This window comes from Gadus macrocephalus, chromosome 22, assembly GCF_031168955.1.
Source record: "Gadus macrocephalus chromosome 22, ASM3116895v1".
NCBI lineage: Eukaryota > Metazoa > Chordata > Actinopteri > Gadiformes > Gadidae > Gadus > Gadus macrocephalus.
The window spans coordinates 4,200,045-4,222,447 of NC_082403.1; the positions used below are offsets into that span (position 1 = coordinate 4,200,045).

The 22,403-nt window shown below is 50.5% G+C and overlaps 2 protein-coding genes across 10 annotated transcripts; one reads left to right on the top strand and one right to left on the bottom strand.

The window, feature by feature from the left end:
• Positions 1-14,586, top strand: thrap3b (thyroid hormone receptor associated protein 3b). 7 transcript variants are annotated; one of them, XR_009523987.1, is made up of 12 exons: positions 2,098-2,215; positions 3,485-3,645; positions 6,061-6,912; positions 7,321-7,989; positions 8,867-9,048; positions 9,247-9,358; positions 9,854-9,929; positions 10,883-11,058; positions 11,673-11,916; positions 12,178-12,342; positions 12,753-12,928; positions 13,095-13,174. XR_009523987.1 is itself a non-coding variant. In XM_060043521.1 (12 exons), exons 1-11 carry the CDS (start codon positions 2,162-2,164, stop codon positions 12,517-12,519), a joined length of 2,742 nt encoding a protein of 913 aa, XP_059899504.1. In that variant the 5' UTR covers positions 2,098-2,161; the 3' UTR covers positions 12,520-12,558; positions 13,095-13,174. The 7 variants fall into 7 exon arrangements, 6 of the variants coding, with proteins under 6 accessions (XP_059899503.1, XP_059899502.1, XP_059899504.1 ...); XM_060043521.1 differs by lacking the exon at positions 12,753-12,928 and adding an exon at positions 12,469-12,558; XM_060043520.1 differs by lacking the exons at positions 2,098-2,215; positions 12,753-12,928 and adding an exon at positions 1-441 and having other exon boundaries at positions 13,095-14,586.
• On the bottom strand, positions 14,163-21,417 carry eva1bb (eva-1 homolog Bb (C. elegans)). Of its 3 annotated transcripts, XM_060043566.1 has the most exons (4): positions 21,279-21,417; positions 20,683-20,910; positions 17,650-17,811; positions 14,163-16,442 (listed from the first exon to the last, which is right to left on the bottom strand). In XM_060043566.1, exons 3-4 carry the CDS (start codon positions 17,714-17,716, stop codon positions 15,973-15,975), a joined length of 537 nt encoding a protein of 178 aa, XP_059899549.1. In that variant the 5' UTR covers positions 17,717-17,811; positions 20,683-20,910; positions 21,279-21,417; the 3' UTR covers positions 14,163-15,972. The 3 variants fall into 3 exon arrangements, with proteins under 3 accessions (XP_059899549.1, XP_059899550.1, XP_059899548.1); XM_060043567.1 differs by lacking the exon at positions 21,279-21,417 and having other exon boundaries at positions 17,650-17,808; positions 20,683-20,955; XM_060043565.1 differs by lacking the exon at positions 21,279-21,417 and having other exon boundaries at positions 20,683-20,954.
• Between the last annotated feature and the right edge of the window lie 986 nt (positions 21,418-22,403).

Sequence of the window (22,403 nt, forward strand, 5' to 3'; positions counted from 1 at the left end):
CGCGAGACTTCCACTCAGCGCACTCGAGGAGGCGGTTGCTAGTCGTAGTATCGAGCGACAGCACATAGAAAATGAAACGTTTTTACGGTCGCTAACACTCGCATCGTCTAAAACTGCGGAGCTTCACCCTACAACCAACGGGGTTAATCTCGTTCCCAGTGGTTAACAAAATACATATCCACCGCTAGCTAGCTAGCTAGCAGCTAGTTAGTGCGCTAACCGTGGGGGCCGACGGTCGCAGGATCAGCCTGCACAACCAGGAAGCTACAAGCGGCTAAGCTTCGGCGGTAGCCTCACTTTGAGCAAGGCACTGATCAGAGTCAACACGGACAGAGGGAGAGAGTCTGCGGTGTTACACAAAAAGGTAAGTTCTGCTTCATTCAACGAGTGTGGCCCGGGTCAATACTAACAGTAGACGGCGTTCAACGGCAATCCAATAATGTAAGCGAATGACTTGGCGTGTTATTTAGTGTGTGAGAGAGAGAGAGAGTGTGTGTGTGTGTAGCTAGACGGCTATGTGCTGGGGACTGCACCATGCGGATAACCCGGGTCCTCAGCGGACCCGAGTGTTGCTTTTATTGTGTGTCTTGTCTCGTGCTCAGGGGAGGTCGGTCTCGTGGTCGGGTCTCCTCTTGATTGACGGGCAGGTCGGGGTTCGGATGCGCCAACATGCTTGTTTTTATAACCATGTTGGTGGTTGGCACTGGGCTGCATGATGTGAAGATGACTCAAGCCAGTTTCATAAATAAAGTTGTGTGTGATGTTGTAGATGTTGACTCGTTGGCTTTATTGTTATGGTTTATAGCTTTGTATTTTAGCTGTGGAGGCCAGTTTCGGTCTATTGCAGTGTGTCTTCGAGTTAACACTCGTGGATGATTATTCATTTAATCAAAACGTTAATCATTTAATGAATTGGTATCAGTCAAATCAGGCACTGGTTCACACCCTCGACATGTAATTAAGCATTCTGAATGACTAGGTTTGAGTTGTATATTTGTAAACTATCATCAAGTTGCCCTTTACTCCTATCATGTGGGTGGGCATATGTTCTGCTAAAGGGCAAATGCAGTGTTTATCTTATCTCTTTCTGGGCTTACGGGAATCCTATCCTATTTGATTTGATGGGTCTGTTTGTTCAAGTTAGGCATTTGAGAATTCAGTTGGTTTAACTTTAGCCTGTGGTGTGTTAACCTGTTTATATGAAATCATTTAAAGGTATCATGGTTACAAATGAATGCCATATTAAAGTCATATTTAGGCCAAATTCTCATATGTAACCTAACTACTTTCCTAACGCTTCTGATTCACTGTGCCCCATTGGCCATATCCTAAGCCAATCTGTGTGTTTTTTTCCATTCCACAATAATATCTGCCTAAGTCGTAAGGCATTTTTGATGCTTAATGCAAGCTTAACCTTAAAACAAGACTCAAGAAATTATGCCATGAGGCCCAAAAAAATCGAAAGCCTGCCTGCAATACTCGTGTGCCTTTTCATCAAATCAAGTGATGGGCTGTCATGCAGGTGACCACATTTGCTGACAGTCATGTTTCAACAAAGTCGGTTTTTCCGCTTTGAGAGTTGCTCGTGCTCAACCAAACCCAACCAGTCGAGATAAGCTCCCTGAGTGCCGAGCTACAGATCCTCTCCTGTCGATTGCAGTCATCTACATGAGATGCTGATAGTGGGTTTCTAAGTCACTCTGTAAAGACGCCCTTTGGTGTAGGGGCCCTTAGTCTGCAGTCGGTTGTGGAGTTGAGGATCAACAGTTGTTGTTTGGTTAGCAGCTGAATGGACAATCCAGGTAGCCGTAGCAGCAGCAGCAGCAGCAGCCTCTTGACCTGATGACACTCCGGTGGTGTCCTCAGCCACGCATGGTTCCGCCCCACCGCTCTGAAGGTCTCAAGGGTCCTTCGTGGGGAGGAGGTCCGTGAACTGTGACACACTTCTTGTCCTTCTCTGGGCTGTGCATGTTGTAATTTCTCTGCCATGATTTTAACGCTTTAGTCACCAGAATATGCCTTTCCCGGAGCTACACACAGTTAATTCCGATGCAGGGCAATGAGGAGCATGTAGGGACAGTTAGGGTATCTTGTAGGATGTCTACAGGTAGACTGTGTACATGGGGGTCTGGATACTATTTTTGACCTATATCACACATTTATGGGGTCGGACTGGATGATTTTATCTGTTGCTGCCCAACCCCTTTCCTCTGAGGTGGACTTGGCCATTCACACACGTTTCTATCTTGTGTTGCGCTCATCAGACCTTCAGAAAAGCACGTATTCAGCTGAGTTTCTAAGGAGCTGGGAGCATTATTCATGCAGTAATACGGTTATCATAATTGATTAAGGATTCTGTCGAGAGGGTGGCTGCTACCCTCCAACCAACAGCTGCACGGCTTACTGCAGCGCAGAACGAAAGCAGAGCTGAATTCCTGGCTACGCCAAACCTGGGGCAGGATTTGGTGGTCCTTTTTTCATAATCTCTGTTTAACCAAGATCTTTAGTGGAATATGACTACGCCATCTTATTGTTGCTTTCTTCATGGGGTCTTACACTACCAGGCACTCATCCCCAGCCGGTCTGTGTCACGCTACCATCTTTTGGATTGTTTTTTATTGTTTTTATCATTTGGGGGACTAAAGGGAAAACCGTAATCTGAGTCCCTTGCTATTGCCAGAGCACTGGACGTGCGACCTAGTTGGCCTTCTCCTTAAGGAGGATCTTTCTCCGTTCCCCTCTGGCTGCAGAGTCTTGCGTTGCTGATCCTATCTACTGCAGGGATGGCTACAGCTGTCCTTGGGGTAATTGCTCTATTTAAGAGCCCTTTACCCTGAGGGCACCCCCCCCCCCCCATGCTGTAAATAAGTTCCATTATAAAGGAGTCATCTTTATCCCCCCCCCCCCCCCCCCCCCCCCCATCTCAACTGGCGCTCCCATGAAGGTCGTAGAGGGGGTGTTCAGAGGGGCTGTTGGCCAGAGGATCATGAGGCTGAGGTGAAGGGATCTCGCTGAAAGGGTTCCAGGCGTTGCAGGCATTCTCCCAGACCCAGGCTGTCTTCGGCTCTGGAAACATAGAGCCCCGATTAGGGCCGGTGATGCTGGACCCTGGGGACATTGTGTGCGCACATTTTTGGAGAACAGCTGCTTACTTCCCCTGTGATGTGTCTCGAAAATGATGTTGGGCTGAGACTAACAATGTGTTTCTCTGTTTCGTGACCACTATGACTTCAGATGTTGCATGAACGCAAATAATAAAGAGTTTGAGCTGCAGTTTATTCTAGGTGCTATATCAGCTCTCTTGTGTAACTTTGATGCTATCATAATTTAAAAAAACAATAATATTCAATGCAAACCTTGAATAATCGAAGCCACACTCATTTTGTTCATATGCTTCGATGGTTCTCACTCGGCCTCACTTGTAGCTCGCTTCAAAAATCGGCCAAAGATGAATGTCGTCCCAGATTCTCGTGTGTATTTTCAGGGACCACTAACTCAGACAAAGACGGCCACAGAGATGTCCAAGGCACCAGATTCCCCACCGCGGTCTCGCACCAGATCCCGGACCCGCTCCCGGTCCAGGTCTTACTCCCGGTCCCATTCCCGAAGCCGCTCTCGCTCCAGGTCCAGGAAGCGTCGCTACAGGTAAACCAAACCACCTCCTCCGTGTTTTTAAACCATCCTCTGGACCAGGGCCCTAATCACTGCGGTCAAACAGAGTTCAGTGTTTCACCGTGAGATTCACCATTGTAGGCTCATCAGCATGGCGATGGTCACCAATTCAGCCTGTCTATTCGACGAATAGAAGGATGTGAAACCTAATACAGAACTCCTGCCTTAATAATGAAACTCGACTTCCGCCACGTCTCTTTGTGGTGCTCTTGTGGGTTTGAGGACAACACGTTGAAAAGGGCGTTCCTCACCTTAACCACTGTTCCCACGCCCCGCTTGGTGAAGCTCGCAGAGGGCGGGGCCGGCAGGCGTTTTACATTTGACGTCAGCCAATCGTAGACCAAACCACATTCCTCCTCCTGTGTGTTGTTACACGCTAACCTGTTTCCCTCGGTGAGACCTCCGTCTCGCGGAAGCCGGATGTGCCCTGAAGCCAGTTCACGCTGACGAGACACGACTCGGTGCGGTTATTCAGTTGGGAGTACAATTACTATTTTAAAACTGAAGCTTGGGTGTCAGTCTTTTCACTCCAACACTGATGCTGAAGGGCTGTCCGACAAGAGATCCGCGGGAGATTAAGGAGCTCAATATTAGGTTTCGTCGGTTGCAGTTGTTTTATTTCGGTCTCGTCGCAACACACCGTGGCCGTGGATTTGTAGCTGTGGTGCCGTGCACTCCCGGTTGTGGTTTTAGGCTGGGATCCAGGGGCCTCAAGCCGCCCTCTCTGCCATAGGCCTGTCCCCCGTGAACGTAGGCTGGCAGAAGGGTGGTGGTTTGTTTGAGGACTCCACAGCAGGTCATTGATTACTTGGTCAAAGGGCAGCGAGGGTTGCTGTACCGGGCCGGATCTGATTGTCTGCCTAGGCCCACCTAGCATATCAATGGGAACATCCCCGCTAGTGTGCTATGCTCTTTACTGACGCGGGTAAAGTGAGTTGAAGAATCGTCATGAGGAGTCAGAAGAGGTAAGCTGAGCAATCGCTCATTTAAATATCAACCCCACTGCCTTGCGCGTCAGTATCACTGTGCTTTGGTTATACTAAAAGCAGAATTTGCATGAGCCTAGCTCTCTATAGATTTGCTTGCTGTTTTACATGCAAAGTGGAGTCAGTGAGGCACTGTTAGTCAGTCCTAAGTATTACGACGGTACGATTACTAGTTGTCTCATTTGTGGTGTGGTCTTTCAGTTTATTAGGTTTCAGTGATTATTCAAAACTTGTGTCTGCTAGTTTTTCTTCTTCACATAAATTGCATTGTTCTAGTCGACCCCTTATTGATATAGTCCCCTAGCTATTTGCGTCATTAGTACTATATCAATATTTATTCAGGTTATTTGAACTTTCAGCTCTCAAAAGCCACGTAGTAACTGAAGTTTCATTCAACAAATATTGACTAACTTTAAAGGCTGCATAGTTACTCCCTTAAATGTTTAGGTCTTTATAACCTCCTTAGTGTTCTCTACACATATGAAGTACATGTGTGTTCTTTGCATATGACCTACCTATAACACAGGGTATAGTGCGAATGAATGTGTTCAGATCATGGCCGTGTTAAATGTTCTTCCATCCTCCAGTGTCGCTCCCTGCTGGCACCAGTCTTTTCGATTAACGCTAACATGCAAGCCTCAAATGTTTGGAGGTCTAGAATTAGATTGGCCTCATTTCAGATATTAAATGTATGGTTTGATTTTTACTGTTGATTTACTTTGATACTGTATTGCCAGCCTCCATGCTAGTGGTTTGGGTGTAGACTAGATTAAGTTGTGAGCTTGCTCTGGTAGTACTATATGCTAGCCAGCCATTTTGAAAGGCAGCAGTTGATTTATTGTTTTATATTAGTTGAACAGTACAAACCATCCTGCTCCTTGGGTCTTCCCTCCTAGATGACTAATATATCACCTTCGCCTGTTTAACTACCTAGTTAACGGTTTAGCTTTGTGTTGATTTAAAATATTGGCTTTGGATTAAAGGTTCTTCCAAAGGTGTACTTGGAAACTATTACTACTAGTAAACTAATTAATTTCTTCCGGTTTTTCCTGCTCTGGCTCTCTATCTCTCTCGGTTTCTTTCTGTCTCTCTCTCTTGCTCTCGCTCTCTGTCTCTCTCTGTCTCTCTGTCTCTGTGTCTGTCTGTCTCTCTGTCTCTCTGTCTCTCTGTCTCTGTCTCTGTGTGTCTGTCTCTCTCTCTCTCTCTCTCTCTCTCTCTCTGTGTGTCTGTCTCCGTCTCTCTGTCTCTCTGTCTCTGTCTCTCTGTCTCTCTGTCTCTGTCTCTGTGTGTCTGTCTCTCTGTCTCTCTGTCTCTGTCTCTGTGTGTCTGTCTCTCTCTCTCTCTCTCTCTGTGTGTCTGTCTCTGTCTCTCTCTCTCTGTGTCTGTCTCTGTCTCTCTCCAGTTCCCGTTCCCGGTCCCGCTCCAGGTCCCACTCTCCCCACAGGAACTACCCCAGCCGGGACTACCAGAACAACCGGGGCAACTACCGGGGCTACAACCGGGGCTACCGCCGGCCCTTCCAGTACCGGGGCAGGAACCGCGGCTACTACCCCCGCGGCCGCTACCAGAACCGCGGCGGCAACAACTACGGCTACCGGGCCAACAACTGGCAGGACGACGGCGGCGGAGGAGGAGGCCGTGGTGGGGGAAGGGGCGGCGGCGGCGGCGGCGGCGGAGGGGGAGGGGGCTGGCACGACCAGGACCACCACCACCACCACCACCACCCCCCCCAGCCCCACAGCCCCCGGCGGGGCCGCTCCCGCACGCCCCGGAAGCGCTCGGGAAGCCGCAGCCGCTCCCGCTACTCGGACCGCTCGTCGTCGGCGCACTCCCGGCACTCGCGGCGCTCCAGCTACTCGTCGCGCTCGCACTCGCCCTCCCCCCGCCACCGCAAGGGCGGCACCAAGGGGAAGCCCGGCGCCAAGGAGCCCAAGGAGAAGGCCGGGGACGGCCCGACCGAAGCCCGGGAGAAGAGCCAGGAGCGGCCCGACGGCAGCTCCATAGAGAAGGTGGCCGGGGGGAAGTGGATCGACTACGACACCAGCCCCAAGGCGGCCGGCGCCAAGGAGGACGCGGGCGGCTCCGGGAGCAAGGGACCCCTGTGGAGGACCGTCGGAGACGACCCGCCCCCCAAGGACACGTCCAAGAGCCCCCCCAGGGCGGGGCAGACGGCCACCTTCGGAGGGTTCGGCTTCTTCTCCAAGGAGGACCCCAAGGCCGGCGACAAGACGGGGATCACCTCCGCGTTCAAAAAGTAGGGTTCTGTGGGGTCCCCCTGCTGTAGGGTTCTGTGGGGTCCCCCTGCTGTAGGGTTCTGTGGGGTCCCCCTGCTGTAGGGTTCTCTTGGGTTCCTGTCTTGGTAGACTGGTAGAGAGGATGTTGAGTTGACGACGGTTTTATCCAAATTGACCGGCATGTGAGGCTGAGAACAAACGAAGCGTGAGCATCTGTATCGACGGTAGCTGATGGAAGTATGTTCTCAATGGCCTCTTTTATTGAAAAGAATAACTAGAAAGCATAGCGGAGTAGCTGAAGGAACCAGAACATTAATTTATTGGACTTCAACGTGTTGATGGTCTTTCCTTTGGGATCAATGTATTAAAGTCACCAGCGACCTAGTCATACAACCTTCCTAATAGGGGCGTTCCCTCTTCCTCTGTAGGTTCCTGGCGGAGAACAAGTCTGCGGACAAGGATCTGGACCGGCAGGAGCGCGACCCGGAGAAGAGCAGCAGCAGCAGCAAGGCGGGCTCCGCCTACAGTCTGCCGGCCTCCGGCGCCTCCTTCAGGGAGGCCAAGGAGGAGAAGGTGCTGCCCTTCTTCGCGGCGGGGGAGGAGGAGTTCCTGAAGGCCCACGGCATGAAGGACAGCGGCGAGGGACTCGCCGGCGCCGGCGGCGCCAAGCCCCAGAGCGCGCTCTCGACGCGGGAGATGTTCGGCAAGTGGGAGGAGGAGACGGGCTACCCCACCTCCTACCCCCTGCCCGCCAAGGAGAAGAGCCGCAGGGAGGCAGCGGCGGCGGCGGCGGCTGCGGCGGCGGCGGCAGGAGGCGAGGCGGAGCCGGAGGAGAGCGTGTACCGCAGCCGCAAGCACAAGAAGGAGGAGAAGGCCAAGAAGAAGGAGAAGAAGGAGAAGGAGAGGGAGAAGAACCGCCGGAGCCCCTCGCCCATGCCGCTGCCGCCCCCGCTGCACCGGGGCTCCAAGAGCCAGGAGCGGGACCGGCCCCTGTTCCCCGCCGCCATGGCGGCCCGCGACGGCTCCCCGGCCTCGCGCATGTCCATCACCCGCGCCGACTTTGAGCAGAAGATGTCTGCCATGGACGAGATGCCCGGGTACGTGCAACGCCGTGGCGACCCCCTGGACTGACACCCCGACACCCATTCCATTAGTTCTCACCCCTTCTTCTCTCACTTTATGGATCTGTCTCCTGCATCCATGTCTCTCTCTGTACCACTCATCCATGTCTCTCTCTGTACCACTCATCCACGTCTCTCTCTGTACCACTCATCCATGTCTCTCTCTGTACCACTCATCCATGTCTCTCTCTGTACCACTCATCCATGTCTCTTTCTGTACCACTCATCCATGTCTCTTTCTGTACCACTCATCCATGTCTCTTTCTGTACCACTCATCCACGTCTCTCTCTGTACCACTCATCCATGTCTCTTTCTGTACCACTCATCCATGTCTCTTTCTGTACCACTCATCCATGTCTCTTTCTGTACCACTCATCCATGTCTCTTTCTGTACCACTCATCCACGTCTCTTTCTGTACCACTCATCCACGTCTCTCTGTACCACTCATCCACGTCTCTCTGTACCACTCATCCATGTCTCTTTCTGTACCACTCATCCACGTCTCTCTGTACCACTCATCCACGTCTCTCTGTACCACTCATCCATGTCTCTTTCTGTACCACTCATCCATGTCTCTTTCTGTATCACTCATCCACGTCTCTCTCTGTACCACTCATCCATGTCTCTCTCTGTACCACTCATCCATGTCTCTTTCTGTACCACTCATCCACGTCTCTCTCTGTACCACTCATCCATGTCGTTCTTTATTTATTTTGCTCTTTCGCTCCCTAACTCTTTCCCATCGCTCTCTTTATTTATATAACCCTCTCTCAACACTATTATAACTCCCATGCCTTTCTCTTTGTATTTCTCTCTCCTGCTCTGTGTGTTCCCCTCCGTCCCGTCCCCAGCTCCTCTCTGCCCATCGAGAGGCGTCCCTCCAGAGAGCTGGCCGCCGCCGCCGCCATCGCACCCCCCAAGAAGGACTCTGAGTTCCGCTCGGTGTTCAACCAGATGCAGCTGGCTCAGCTGCGCCAGAGCCCCTCGGATCTGTTCGCTCAGCACATTGTCACTATCGTGCACTACATCAAAGGTACAGTGAGGCGTGGGAATCGGGCGCGCACCGCGGCCACGGCAGGGCGTAGAGCGGGCAGGTCTGTCCGTGACACGATGTAACGCCGCACGACTGGACTAAAATCGGTCCACTGCTATTTTTTTATATTTTATCTGTGTTTTCGGGGGCCTTCTGGGGATGATCAACTCTTGTGTTTCTGTCTCTGGTTTGGTGCAGCTCAACACTTCCGCTCCTCGGATATGAGTCTGAGCGAGAGGTTTGCCGTCTACCAAAGGAAAGCGGCCGAGGTAGAAATGATGAAGCCAAGGAAAAGCCCCGAAATCCACAGGTAGCGTCCCGCTGTCGTACGGGGATCTGACCTCACGCATTCAGCGTGTGCTCACGGTATCTTGCTATGTTTGAAGTAGGTCATGTCAATATGCTGAAGACATGCCTTCGGATAGTTTTTAGTTACCAAAGTTAGCAGCCTAGTTTTATACCTCAAAGATATAAAAGAAAAACTGCATTAGTAAACATGAGTACAGTATTTTTTTAAATATCCTGTTTAATCATTGGGTGCGTTATTGTGTGTGTATGTATATATATATATGTATACATATATATATATATATATATATATATATATATATATATATATATATATATATATATATATATATATATATATAGTAAAAACTTTATATTTAGTATTGTACATTATATTCATATACAGATTTAACGCATCTCAAAGGGCACAAAGCATCTTTATTCTACAGTTGTATGGATGCTCACAGCGTCTCTAATAGCCCCACCTAATAAACCCCGTCTCCTTTCCCCCCTCCAGGAGAATCGATCTCTCTCCCAGTGCCTTTAAGAGACACTCTCACCTGTTTGAGGAGGTGGAGGAGACCAGCTACAAGGTGACCCAGTCTTTAATAACCAAACATTTCACCTCTTTTTTTGGAGAAACAAAGCCAAAAAACTAAAGCTCAAGGTCAATCTTGAGCCTCGTGCAAAGCAGCAGTGTTCAGCTATGTGCTTTTCTTTCAAAGGATGCATAAAAGTCTAAGTTGAAAAAGCGCCCCAATTGCGTATTGTGTAACGCGCTGAGCGAGTCCAGGCCTATGACATATGGTTATTGATTGGGTACATACGAGCCCCAAGCAAAGGCTGTCAGGAGGTGACTTAAGATCCAGAGTCCTCACGGAAACCATTATCAATGCCTTTACCTTGTAAGTATTTCCTCCGATAATCCACCCAAAAAAAAAGCTACCACTGACCCAATGTGATTCACGTGTCTGTTATGAAACTGCTATGTGCATGCTTCTCGCTCTGGCCTCTTCGGATGGAGATGTGAGGAATGTGAATATATATATATATATATATATATATATATATATATATACAGGTGCATCTCAATCAATTAGAATATTGTGGAAAAGTGAATTTACTTCCATTTAAAGATGAATTATTAAAATGAATGAACCTTTCCACAATATTTTTTTTTATTGAGGTGCACCATTTTGTGTGTGTGTATATAGGTTTTGTTAATGTCAAGTTTTATTTTTGATGATTGAATACTAATGGCAGTACTGGAACTACTCACACTAAAACATGTGATCAGTGATTTTAAAACTGTATTTTCCAACATCACCAGCAGAGGGAGTATTACGCCACTTTAGATTGTACATCCTGCATCTCTTGTAACAGAAACCCAGTTTGATATACCTTCTCCCATGAACGGCACACACTCCACATATTACAACCCCCTACCAGGCAAACTAAGAATTATTAACTCAAAATGTAAATCATTTGCTCAATCTATCTCGTGTAGCGTTTGGCTAACCTGTCCGTCGGCGGTCTCTCTCCGCAGGACCCTAGTAAAAAGGTCAAAGGTGACGTGATGGACCTGCGTCTGGATATTGAGAGGCGCAAGAGGTTCGCTGGGAAGGAGTCCAAGCGGGACGGGGCCAAGAGCTCCGGGGGTTCCCGCGGACCCAGCAGGGAGCGCTCCTCTGAGAAAGCTGGAAAGCACCACAAGAAGTCCAAGTGAGCAGCCACGCTTACGTCCTCACCGGGCGGTGGAGGACCTCCGAGGCCTTCACCGCCTCTGGATGCATCCTTGTTATTACTCATTGGTTTTTTTGTTTCATAAATTGTGGTTATCAATTATCGCACACTTTATCGGGCACTTTTTTTATAAATTACCGGGCACATTTCAACAATTATCCGGAACTGTTATCGCGCACGTTTCAACAATTATTGGGCACTACACACCCAAAGCGACTTGCGGTGGATTCAATATTCACCGCAGTACTGACTCCCTGGTCATTAATAACCAGGGAGTTGCTAAGTGCGTCTTGCTCTAGCATGCCTGAAGGGTATTCTGCTCGTAGTTATGAATAATCAGTCATTGGTTCGTATATACAGGAGGTCTAAGAGACTTGGATGTTAAAATGGATAATTAAAAAATCCATTTCAGCTTATTTCAGTAATCTTCTGCGACGCTGTATGTATATCAGGGGACCCCCCCAGGTTGGGACCCCCCCCCCCCTCTAGACTCCATCGGTGTCCCTGTAGTGTTCTAGCTCTGCCATCGGTTGGCGCTGTACCTCCTCTCAACATCCATCTCCCCCCCCCCCCCCCCCCCCCGCCCCCCGCAGGAAGAGCAAGAAGAAGCGGGACCGCTCTCCCTCTTCCTCCTCCTCCTCCTCCTCCCCCTCCCCGTACCCCCCTCCCTTCAGGGGGAAGGACTACGGGGGGGAGCCGCCTGGGGCCCCGGGGGACCACATGGAGGAGGGCTACGGCCACGGCCGCTACCCTCCGCGGGACTACGCCGGCCCCATGGACCGGGGCCCCCGTGACTACGAGGGCCACAACATGGACCGGGGCAGGGGACGTGGCTTTGTAAGTGACCCCCCCCCCCCCCCCCCCTGGCGCCCCTAAACCACACCGTGTGACACGACTGAGACTGGGGGCCGGTTCCTCCACCAGCTCAGACGATCCTTTCTGTTGACTCCTGGCTCCTAAAGTCCATCAGCTGGGATCACATTAAGATTCAAAATCTATATTTTTGCACGTTGGATTTGAAAGTGAAAATTCATCCTCGGTTTGTTTATTCGAGTAACCCAACCGTTTTTTTTTTTTGTTTTTTTTGGGATGTTTCAGTTTCCCAGGGTCCGGGGGAGGGGTTGGAACCGGGGTGGTTACCCAGGCAACAACAACAACAACAGCAGCAACGGTAACCCGGCCAACAACATGAACCCCCCGGTGAGACCCCCCGACGAGGAGTGGGACCCCGAGTACACCCCGAAGAGCCGGAAGTACTACCTGGTCAGTCCCCTGAAACATCCCCATTCATTTCATTAATTCATAGACTTCCTTTAATTGAATGTGATGTAATCTTATAGCAAATACCCAATCAGTTGAAGTGGTGAAGCAGAAGATGATCTCTTTTAGAAAACTACAAATCCCAGAATCCCCTTCTCAAAAGGCGAGGCTCAGTATTGAGCGTTGTTGATTGATTTCTGATCACTGGAATGTGTCCTGGTGAGTCTGTGGAGCTGGTGAGTTGTTATGCAAACGTGCGGTTCAGAAAGTATTGCAAATGATATGACGTAAATCTTTCTTAATCATTCAAAACTTGATTTCCATAACTTTAAAGGGGTCGTATCATGCCACAAGGTGCAAGTGCGATCCGCCATTACAAGCCGTTTGAAAATCCGCCCTTCCCTATGCCTTAGTGCCATCACTGGTGGGCGTGTCAACCTAGATGTATGCTGGGATAGATCAGTCTACCAGCCTCTACAGTGGACTGTAGCAAACGTTGCTGATCTAGCCATTCAAACGGCGTGTAATGGCTGGTCAAACGCCCACCTGGTGGAATGATGTCACCCCTTTAACCTTTAAGCTACTGAAGGTATCCCCCCATGTATTCACTTATATCTCCCTTCTATGTCAACGCCGCCGATAACCGCGTCCTTCATCACTTAATGCCAAAGCCCTTCCTCACCGCCCCCGCTCTCGCTAAACCTCCCGTCCGCCTCTCCCCCCCCCCCCCCCCCCCCCCCACCGTCTCCCTCCAGCACGACGACCGCGACGGCGAGAAGGGCTGGGTGGACACCAGGGGCCGCGGGCGGGGGGGCCCCTTCCCCACCCGCCGGGGGCGCTTCGTCTACCGCAAGGGCGGGGCCAGCCCCAAGTGGACCCACGACATGTTCCAGGGCGGGGAGGAGGGGGAGCTGGCTGACGACACCATGGAGCTGGAGCACAAGGAGAGCAAGGCCGAGCCCGCCGCTCCCAAGTAGTGCGTCTTCACCACCTCCAGGCTGTCTGGGGGTCTCCTCCTCTTCCTCCTCCTCTGCGTCACCTCCTCCTCACTCTCAGAGTGCTGTTTATGATCACAGATTCGTTTGGGGATTTTGATTTGTCGTTTTTTTTTTTGTCGCACTTCGAGTCCTCTCATCTTTCTCTTAAGGTTTAAAGTTGGTTATAAATGTATCAGCAATTTTGTAATAGGAGGGAAGATGGGAGCGGGAAAAGGAGAGATTGGAGTTAATTGACCTAAAATGGTCAGCGAGCGCTGGGTCTTATGTGATATTGGGGCCCGTTTTGGTCGGTCGCCTTGCGAGGCCGTAAATGGGGGCGAGACAGACAGACGGACAGGTCTTCTGAGAAACGCATGAGTAGCAAATTGCATTTGTGCCTTAGATTAACATGGAGTTGACCTTAATAGGGAGTCTGTACTGCTAGCTGTTAACCCTCTGTACCGCTCCAACTGAACAGGGTCGGGCAAACGGCGAAAGATCAAAGGGTTTTACTTTTACTTTAATTTAGGTTAATGAATCCAACTGTATACTGCATGGAATGTTGAATCATTACGTTAATTAATTGCGTTTATTCCACGGGACCAATTATAAATACACATACAGAATTCGATATCCACGATATCCATAAAGAAAGTCACCGTTCGCGCCCGCCGTTGTTTTCTCGGGTCTTCAGTTCAATCTCCCTCCACGCGCTGCCACTGTCATTTCGCTCGTCACCCGTGGGTGTTTTTATCTGTATTTTGACGTGTTCTCATTGATTGTGGATATGCTACCCTGCTTTTAAATTCGGAGACGATTAGTGACCGTGCCATTTGGTTTGCTGTAGAGGTGTCGGTTACTGCTTAAGGGTGGTACAGCTGGCCTTTGTGTTCACATTTTATGATAGGATCAAAAATATTTTTTTTTTTTTTACGAAGAGATGATAATTACTTAGATATACGTTTGCGCTTCAGTTTTGGCAACATACCGACGCTGCTGTTCAGTTAAATCGTGCCCTTTTTTTGTTATTTATGGCCTGGGAAGAGGGAAAGAAGCGATGCTCGGCTGTGAGGAGATATAACGACGGGAGACTGCAGCAGAACATGTTGTCCGATGAGCCTGTCCGTGCAGCCTGTTAGACTGGACTGACGCAACACATATATATGGAATCGGTTTTGTTTCAAATTGGAAGCTGAAATGTATTTTTTTTTTTTTTTACAGTTTCCTAATCTTTGAATTATTTGTCCTTTTCAATAAATCTTTTATTTGACTATTTGTGTTCAGACAATCTTTTATATCCGTGTCTGTCTTTCCAACTCTATCTTTGTTAAACGTTATCTATCTTTTTGTGAATATATCCCTCTCTAAATGTTAGGGTTAGGTCGCTAATATGGAATAGTTGTTACCGCCCACCGGTGCACATACCGCCAATCAGGAGAGACTCGTTAGTCACCGTCTGGGTAAACAGTCTCCTGATTTGTTTTCTCTGGCACCCAAAACACGCGCTGATTCAACCGGCCCTGGGCCACGCGCTACCACACGTGACAGGTTACCCGCCTAGCCCGGGAGCGCCAACAACCAACCGCTTCATGCGTCCCGGCCCAGTAGGACTGGGGAAAAAAAAAAATTGGTGGGGATACCAATTCGGAACCTCAGTTTTCCACTCACGGAACTTGCTGGCAGCATTGGGTGGTTGCACCTACAGTTTACGCCGGTCGAGGTATCTGCTCTTGTGCGGACAAACGGTCTCTTTCATGGGCGCGAAACAAACTGCTCTTCAGTTAGCCGAGACAGGGAGAGAGAGAGAGCGCCGGGCGAGAGCTAAAATAGGACGAGACTGCTGGGAATTGTGGGAAAGAAAACACAGGAAGTGACTGTCTGGAAGGCGATGATAACGTGGTGGGGGGGTACTTAGGAAAGTATTTACTACTGAGATAAGACTCCTGCAGTGTGAGTGGTATGGCTCGTTAGAATCAAGACATGTATCTTGTACTTGTTAAAGGCATTCGTTTTTTGTGAAATACAAAACTTTAATCGCACGAGTGGTTGTGTAAAAATCACAAGTTATTCACATGTATGCATCAATAACAAAAAACGAACAGAAGAAGACGCGAGTTCGTCCAAGACGGTGCGACAAAGCGCCCGACAGGTCAGGGTCCTCTATAGTGAAACCATAGTAGCTTAATAGTCATTAAAGCATTGAACAAACTGGCCCAACCGTTGGCAATCTGAAACGTTTGGGGTGACTCGGACGAGTTCGGGAACAAATCTGTTCGGTGTGTTCAGCTGTGATGGAAGCTTTTTGAACTGCACGGACGGTGTCTTGCCTGATTCAACTTGCAAAGTCTGGGAGCGTTGAGGTCTGAGAATCTGAGCCTCTGATTGGTAGCGAATCAGCGCGGCGTGTGGGAGGGGCGGACTATTGCCACGAGACTAGCGCCACCCGATGTAAAGGAAACTTATTGCATCAGGCGCAAATGCGAACAAACAAACACGCTACTGCGTTATGTTTCAATGCAACTTTTCTGCCGAACGGGTCCGACGAGAGGCTATGGAGTGGTCGGATAAAGGCAGTTGGCCGTTGGTTTGAGTCTGGGCGGTGTGTAGGCCCCTTAAGGCAGCGGTCCAGGCCGGGTTTTGGGCCTAGCCTCCCCCGCTAGTGGTAGTGCACCCGTCCGATGGTGCCGGTGCCCGTGGCCAGTATGTCCGGCTGGCCGTTCCTCCAGATCTCGCGGACGATGCGTTCCCGCTCCTCCAGACGCCGCGCCTTCTCCAGCTCCTCGGCCGAGGCGAACACGTTGACGCTCCGCAGCGTCCCGTTGGAGCGGCTGCTGCCGTGCTCGCTCGCCGGCGCCACTGTCACTTTGAGCATCTCGCAACCACCGTCCACCTCCACCAGCTCGCGGGTCCGGTCGTCTGCCATGCTGTCTTCGTCGTCGTCTTCGTCGTCGTCGCCGTCGCCGTCCTCCTCGCTGGACTCCTTGAGACGCCGCCTCTCGGGGGAGGTTGGGGCCTTGGCCGGGCGCCGCGGGCGGCAGGCGATGCCCGTCACCAGGAGGCAGAGCGCCATGAGCAGGCCGAAGCACACGCCCATCATGAAGTACAGGGCGAAGCTCTCGGGGTTGGCTGAGGGAGAAGGGGAGAGGCGGTCCGGTTACATGCAGTCACCATGACGACCGTCGGTCCCTGCTCTGTAGCTTGTGGGTTTATGGTTTTGTGTGGAGGCACAAAGTAACTATTTCAGGGCAAATTTGTGAAATCTAGGGGATGTTCATACTATGAAGAAGTCATGCAAATTGGCAAATACTGTGCATCCTTAACTTGTCTATCAAACATGAAGTGTAAAACGTAGCTGGAAAGCCAAAACTGGCCATCCGTTACTTTTAAGAGAGGTGCGTGTCCCCTATGAGCTATGACATTGGCGTCCTGTTGGCTACACAGGTGACGTAGAGACCCACTGTGGCTGTGTGACACAGAAGTAGAATTTGGCCTCAAGAGTCCCTGTTTGTGGGACCTGTGGTGCTGACTTCATGGTGCCAGCTGCAGCTTATCTACAGAAGCCTCACTGCCCATTCGCTGATTATGGTCCACTCAGCCTTCTGCTCGCTGGCGTCTCTGGCCTGTGGTCATACTTGCTTCACTCTCTTTTACTGGTTCAAAGTCATGTTTAAGGTGTTTTGGTAACCCACTATGTAATTTAAGGTGAGGCGATGTCATGTAGATTAGATATTTGAGGTTTCGGCGATTATGAACTGTACAGGTGCTGTGAGGTGAAAGTGAAACATTTAGAGTGAGATAGAGAATCGGAGGGTGAGAGAGGGATAGAGTGAATGAGCGAGGGTGACACCAAGATATAGATTGAGAGGGTGACACCAAGAAAAAGAGTGAGTGAGAGAGGGTGACACCAAGATAAAGAGTGTGAGTGAGAGGGGGACAACAGGATAAAGTGTGTGAGAGAGGGTGACACCAAGGTATAACCTGAGTGAGAGGGGGACAACAAGATATATATAGAGAGAGAGGGGGACTCCAAGATATAGATTGAGTGAGAGAGGTTGACACCAAAATATAGCTTGACAGAGAAGGTGAGTGAGAGAGTGTGACACCAAGATTTAGATTGAGTAAGAGGGAGTGACACCAAGATATAGAGTGAGTGAGAGAGGGGGACACCAAAATCCTCAAGAGAGAGAGGAGTGTGAATGACGAGAAAATGAGACTGAAACAGACTTGGAATTCCCCAGGAGTGCTGGAGGGCAGGCTCCATGTTCAAAGGTTTAACGGCCGGGTAAGGCAGTAAACACCGAGCTTGTTAGGGGGGGGGGGGGGGGTGTCTTACCCTGGATGTGGGCGTAGGTGGCCATGCTGTTGCTCAGCAGCTCCATGTCTCTCTTGATGGGCTCCATGCTCTTCCTGCCCGGGAGACCCCAATCACGTCTCCAGGAAGCAGCTGCTCACGGCGCGCGGCCCTCGGCTCCTGGGGTCCAACCGGAAATCACTGCTGCACAAACGCACAAATAGAGGTTAGCCTATTTAGATGGAAGACATGTTGCGGCGACTAGGGTCACTTGAAACACTTTTTAAAATCGTTTACTTAACCTGACTCGTTCACTTTTACTGACTTAACATTTCACATGACAATTGATGCCTTCATCCAAAGCAACAAACATTGAATATCTTTTTTCTTTATACGTGAGCAGGTAGCGGTTAGGAGGCGCCTTGCTCAAGGATGCCTACGGGTTAGACTATTGAGGCATGGGGGTTCGAACCCTCAACCCTTTTGGTTGGCAGTCCAACACCCTAACCACTAGAGAGTCTACCCCATGTGAACATTCACGACCCCACACACTTGCACACCGATGGCGGCGCCAACTGTGCCAGATCACAGAGACAACTGGCTGAGTGGTAGCAGCTGGACGAGTTGCTCAAGAGCGCATTGACCCAGACAACACAGAGACACATGCCATGACGGAACAACAATGAAAATAACGCACCATATATAACGATCAGAACGAATGAATGGGCGAAACGACCAGGACGACATAAATAGGACTAATTGTGCGTATCACCGCAGTGCGTGGGGGACCCCGGTGCGTGAAGGACATGGTCGGCTGTGTTTAATTGCCATGTTTGGATGAACGGTATTTCCGCTGGCTGCCTGGGAACCCTTTACTGCCGTCGCGGGTGAGCGGGTCTGACATCATGTCTTGTGTTACATGGCACATGTGGAACCTCAGAGACTCCGAGCCTAACCACCGTGGGATTCGATCCGACAACCCGTGCTCGGGGTTTGAAGTCAAGCGGTAGCCGGGGTCTTGGAGGTCGCAATCTTGTACATGATTGCGTTTGTCGTTTGGGGGTTTTGCGGGGGGGGAGTTGAGTGCTCTTGGGGCCTTTGGTGGATGTCGAGAGCGGATGTTTCGCCACTTTTGACTTCGCGGGGCCGCGGGGGAGTGCTTTCCACCGATTGAGAGTTGGAGGGGTCGGGCAGGGGGGGCTTGGGTGACGGAGGCGGGAGGCCGCCATGTCAGATCCCAGGATCGGTCGAGCTCCACGCACTCTCACTAAGGACTGTTTTCCTGCCACTGAAACAACAACAGTGCGTGGGACCAGAATGTTGTTCTTTCCACACTGGTCCTCCCCAGGGACTAGAGAATCACTCGCTTACCCCGCCCCCCCCCCCAAACCCTGTCCGCCCTAATCTGAGCGATCGGGCCCTTTGGCCTGTTCCCTCTGTTGTCCAGATCCTTATCCGCATGACTCTCCACCCAAACCATTCAGGCCCTCGCAGGCCTTATTCTGAGCTGGTGTTGCTGGCGAGTGGGCGGCGTTGTGACCATGGCCTCGCCCCGGTCCACTGACTCATGGGAAACAATGTCAAGTGTGTTTTTTTCTCCTCCCTTCTCCTACTCCCGTGGTCTGCTTATTGGTTAAATTCGGCACGTTGCCATCTGAATCCTGAACGCTCACTACCCAAGGCCCTCAACAGTGGAGTACACCGCCTTGTTTGGGGTCAGTTTATGTGAGAAGAAACAGCCTTTTCCGTTTTAATGACATATTGTGGCAGTCCCTCCCTGGCCCGCCGTCCAGACCTACGCTTTATATATCTCAAGTTTTATAAATCATTGTGGTTCGGTGCAACGCCTGTTCGAAGAAACGCAACATACTGTGTCAGGAGTCGGACGCTGGCTGAATGGTTTGAGAACCTAATGCATTGGGGCGGTGCGCCATGGAGCGACCGCAGGTTCAATTCCCACCTGTGGTCCTATGCTACACTGTCATTGCTTCTTGCTTTCGTCAGCTTGCAACCCATTGTCCAAAAAAAAAAACACAAATCCGATGAATATAAATAACAAAACTCCCATTCACACCTCGTCTTGCGGGATATGGAAACTGTCTGGGTCTGAGACGATAAGTCTTCCACAGGGAGACATTTTAAAACTCAGACTTAGTACACAAAGTCCAGTGAGTCCACGTCTCGGGTTCACATGCATGGAGCACGCACAGAGGCTGCGGCAGCTGGCGATGTTTATGTCGCCCCATAAAACACCTTCCTGTCCCTAGCCCCTCCACACTTCCTGTTTAGATAATCCAATAAGCAGGGGGGGATGTGGGACTGTTAAAAAACCCAACGCTTGTTTTACAGTAACTCCCCCTCCCCCTTCACCCCCCCCTCTCCATCTCCGGAGGCTGTACACGAGCCAATCACAAGCTTGGGTAACTTCTTTAGCAGCTGACTGGCTGGTAATCTCACCACATCGACAGACCCAGACACTAACACAATGCCCTGGGGACAGCTCTTTGATTTACACAGTCTCTACACGCTTTACTATTATGCTATACAATCTTATGAACACTGCAGTTAAACTGCAGTTGTGGAGGATCTCAGCAGCTGTTGCAGCTATGAATAATTGTTACGTTTTTTGGAAATTGGGAGAATATCAAGTCAACCTTTTACATTCTCTTTGAATAACATTGTTTTCGGTCGTCTTTTTACACAGCGTACATGATCTATATTCTATAGCCACCATAGTTACGTTTCTGTGACATTTTATATTTTTCTCATGACCTTTTTACTGCTTGACGCTTCATTTAAATTAAGGGCATTTAGAATTACAATAAGTACATTTGTCAAAAGAAAGAGAAATAAGGATGTTAGAAGCAACAAGTGCCAAGCACATGCAATTGCAAGGTTAACCATACCATAATAACTGTATTTCTGGTTGTCATAAATGTACCCCATGCAGACTGGACCAAAAATAAATATGGTAATCTTTCCCAAATTCTTCGTCTGGGACAAAGAAAGAACATCCTATCTAATCTAAGCTATTTCTAAGCTCATTCCAAACCTCTACAGTAGTGAAACACTCACCCCAGCCACAGTAGAGTTCTCAACAGCTAGTTGTAAAGAGCTTCACTGATCAACCGAAAACAGCGGCAAGTCCAATAATCAGCTGTCAATCACCCCAGTGAGGAAGACCTCATCACTGCGGTGGAAGAGGAGGGTACATGAGCTGTTTCTCCTCCTCTAGGTCTGTTCTCTCTGAGTCTCCACCACCTTCTGGTCAGCACTGGACCTCAGTGGAGCTGTGTGGAGAGACTGGCAGAGAGGAGAGAGAGTGAGAGTGAGAGAGAGAGAGAGAGGAAGAGAGAGAGTGTGTGTGTGTGTGTGTGTGTTTCCTTCCCCCGGTTCACTCCCTCTCCTTAGAGAGAGAAAGAGAGAGAGAGAGGAAAAGCGAGAAGAGAGAGAGTAAGAGTGAGTAAGAGAGAGAGAGAGAGACGGTGATAGAGGGAAGGAACGAGGGCGAGACGCCCGTTAAAACGGAGGCGTTTCCTGAGCCAGAAGATAACTATTAGCAGGGCCGCTCATGCACACACACACACAACACACACACACACACACACACACACACACACACACACACACCACACACACACACACACACACACACACACCCCCAGACCAACCTGCTCTAAGCTCTCCTCTGGGTGTTGGCACGCGGCCCTTTCAAGTCCACTAAATAGATGCACAAACAAAGGATGAGTCCCACTCACACTGAGAAAACAACAAACGCCTCACTTCCTCTGCTGCTGGACCCCTCCCTGCCAGCCCCCCCCCCCCGTCTATCTCCCCCATCTTCCTCCCTCCTCCCTCTCTCTTGGTCCCCAGTGAGCAATGTTCCTCTGACTCTCTCTCCCCCCTCGGTCTTCCATCTCTCTGGACACTGAGCACTCTCTCTCTCTCTCTCTCTCTCTTCTCTCTCTCTCTCTCTCTCTCTCTCTCTCTCTCTCTCTCTCTTCTCTCTCTCTCTCGCTCTCTCGCATCTCTCTATACCTCCCTCGTCCTTCCTTCCACACTGAACTTTTCTCCTCTGCTCTCTTGGTCGGCCAGTGAACTGATTCTTTCCCTCTTCCTTCCACTCTTCCCCTCTCCACTCTCTCCAGAGTAAATACTGTAAATACTCCCCCCTCCCTACCTCTCTCTCTCTCCCTCTCTCTCTTTCTCTCTCTCCCTCTCTCTCTTTCCCCCCTCTCTCTCTCTCCCCCCCCCCTCCTCTCTCTCCCTCTCCTCTCCCCCCCTCTCTCTCTCTCCCCCCCTCTCTCTCTCCCCCCCCTCTCTCCGCTCTCTCTCTACTCTCTCCTCCCCCCCTCTCTCTCTCTCTCCCCCCTCCTCTCTCTCTCTCTTTCTCTCTCCCCCTCGCTCTCTCTCCCCCCCCTCTCTCTCACCCCCCTCTCTCTCTCTCCCCCCTCTCTCTCTCTCACCCCCCCTCTCCCCCCTCTCTCTCTCTATCTCTCCCCCCCCCCTCTCTCTCTCTCCCCCCCCCCCTCTCTCTCGATATCTGCCCCCCCTCTCTCTCTATCTCTCTCCCCCCCTCTCTCGCTCTCTCTCTCTCTCTCCCCCCCCTCTCTCTCTCTCCACAGTAAGCAGTGTTCAGTGTTAATCCAGGAGGGTGGAACAGGAAGCCATGAGGGGCGTACCTTGGGCACACAGGCCCTGCGTGGATTAATAACCCTCTTTGTATTTCAAACTCTGAAGTTCGGTCTGTTTTATAACTGGGTCCGCACACTCATACCCCCAACACAGAAACAAAA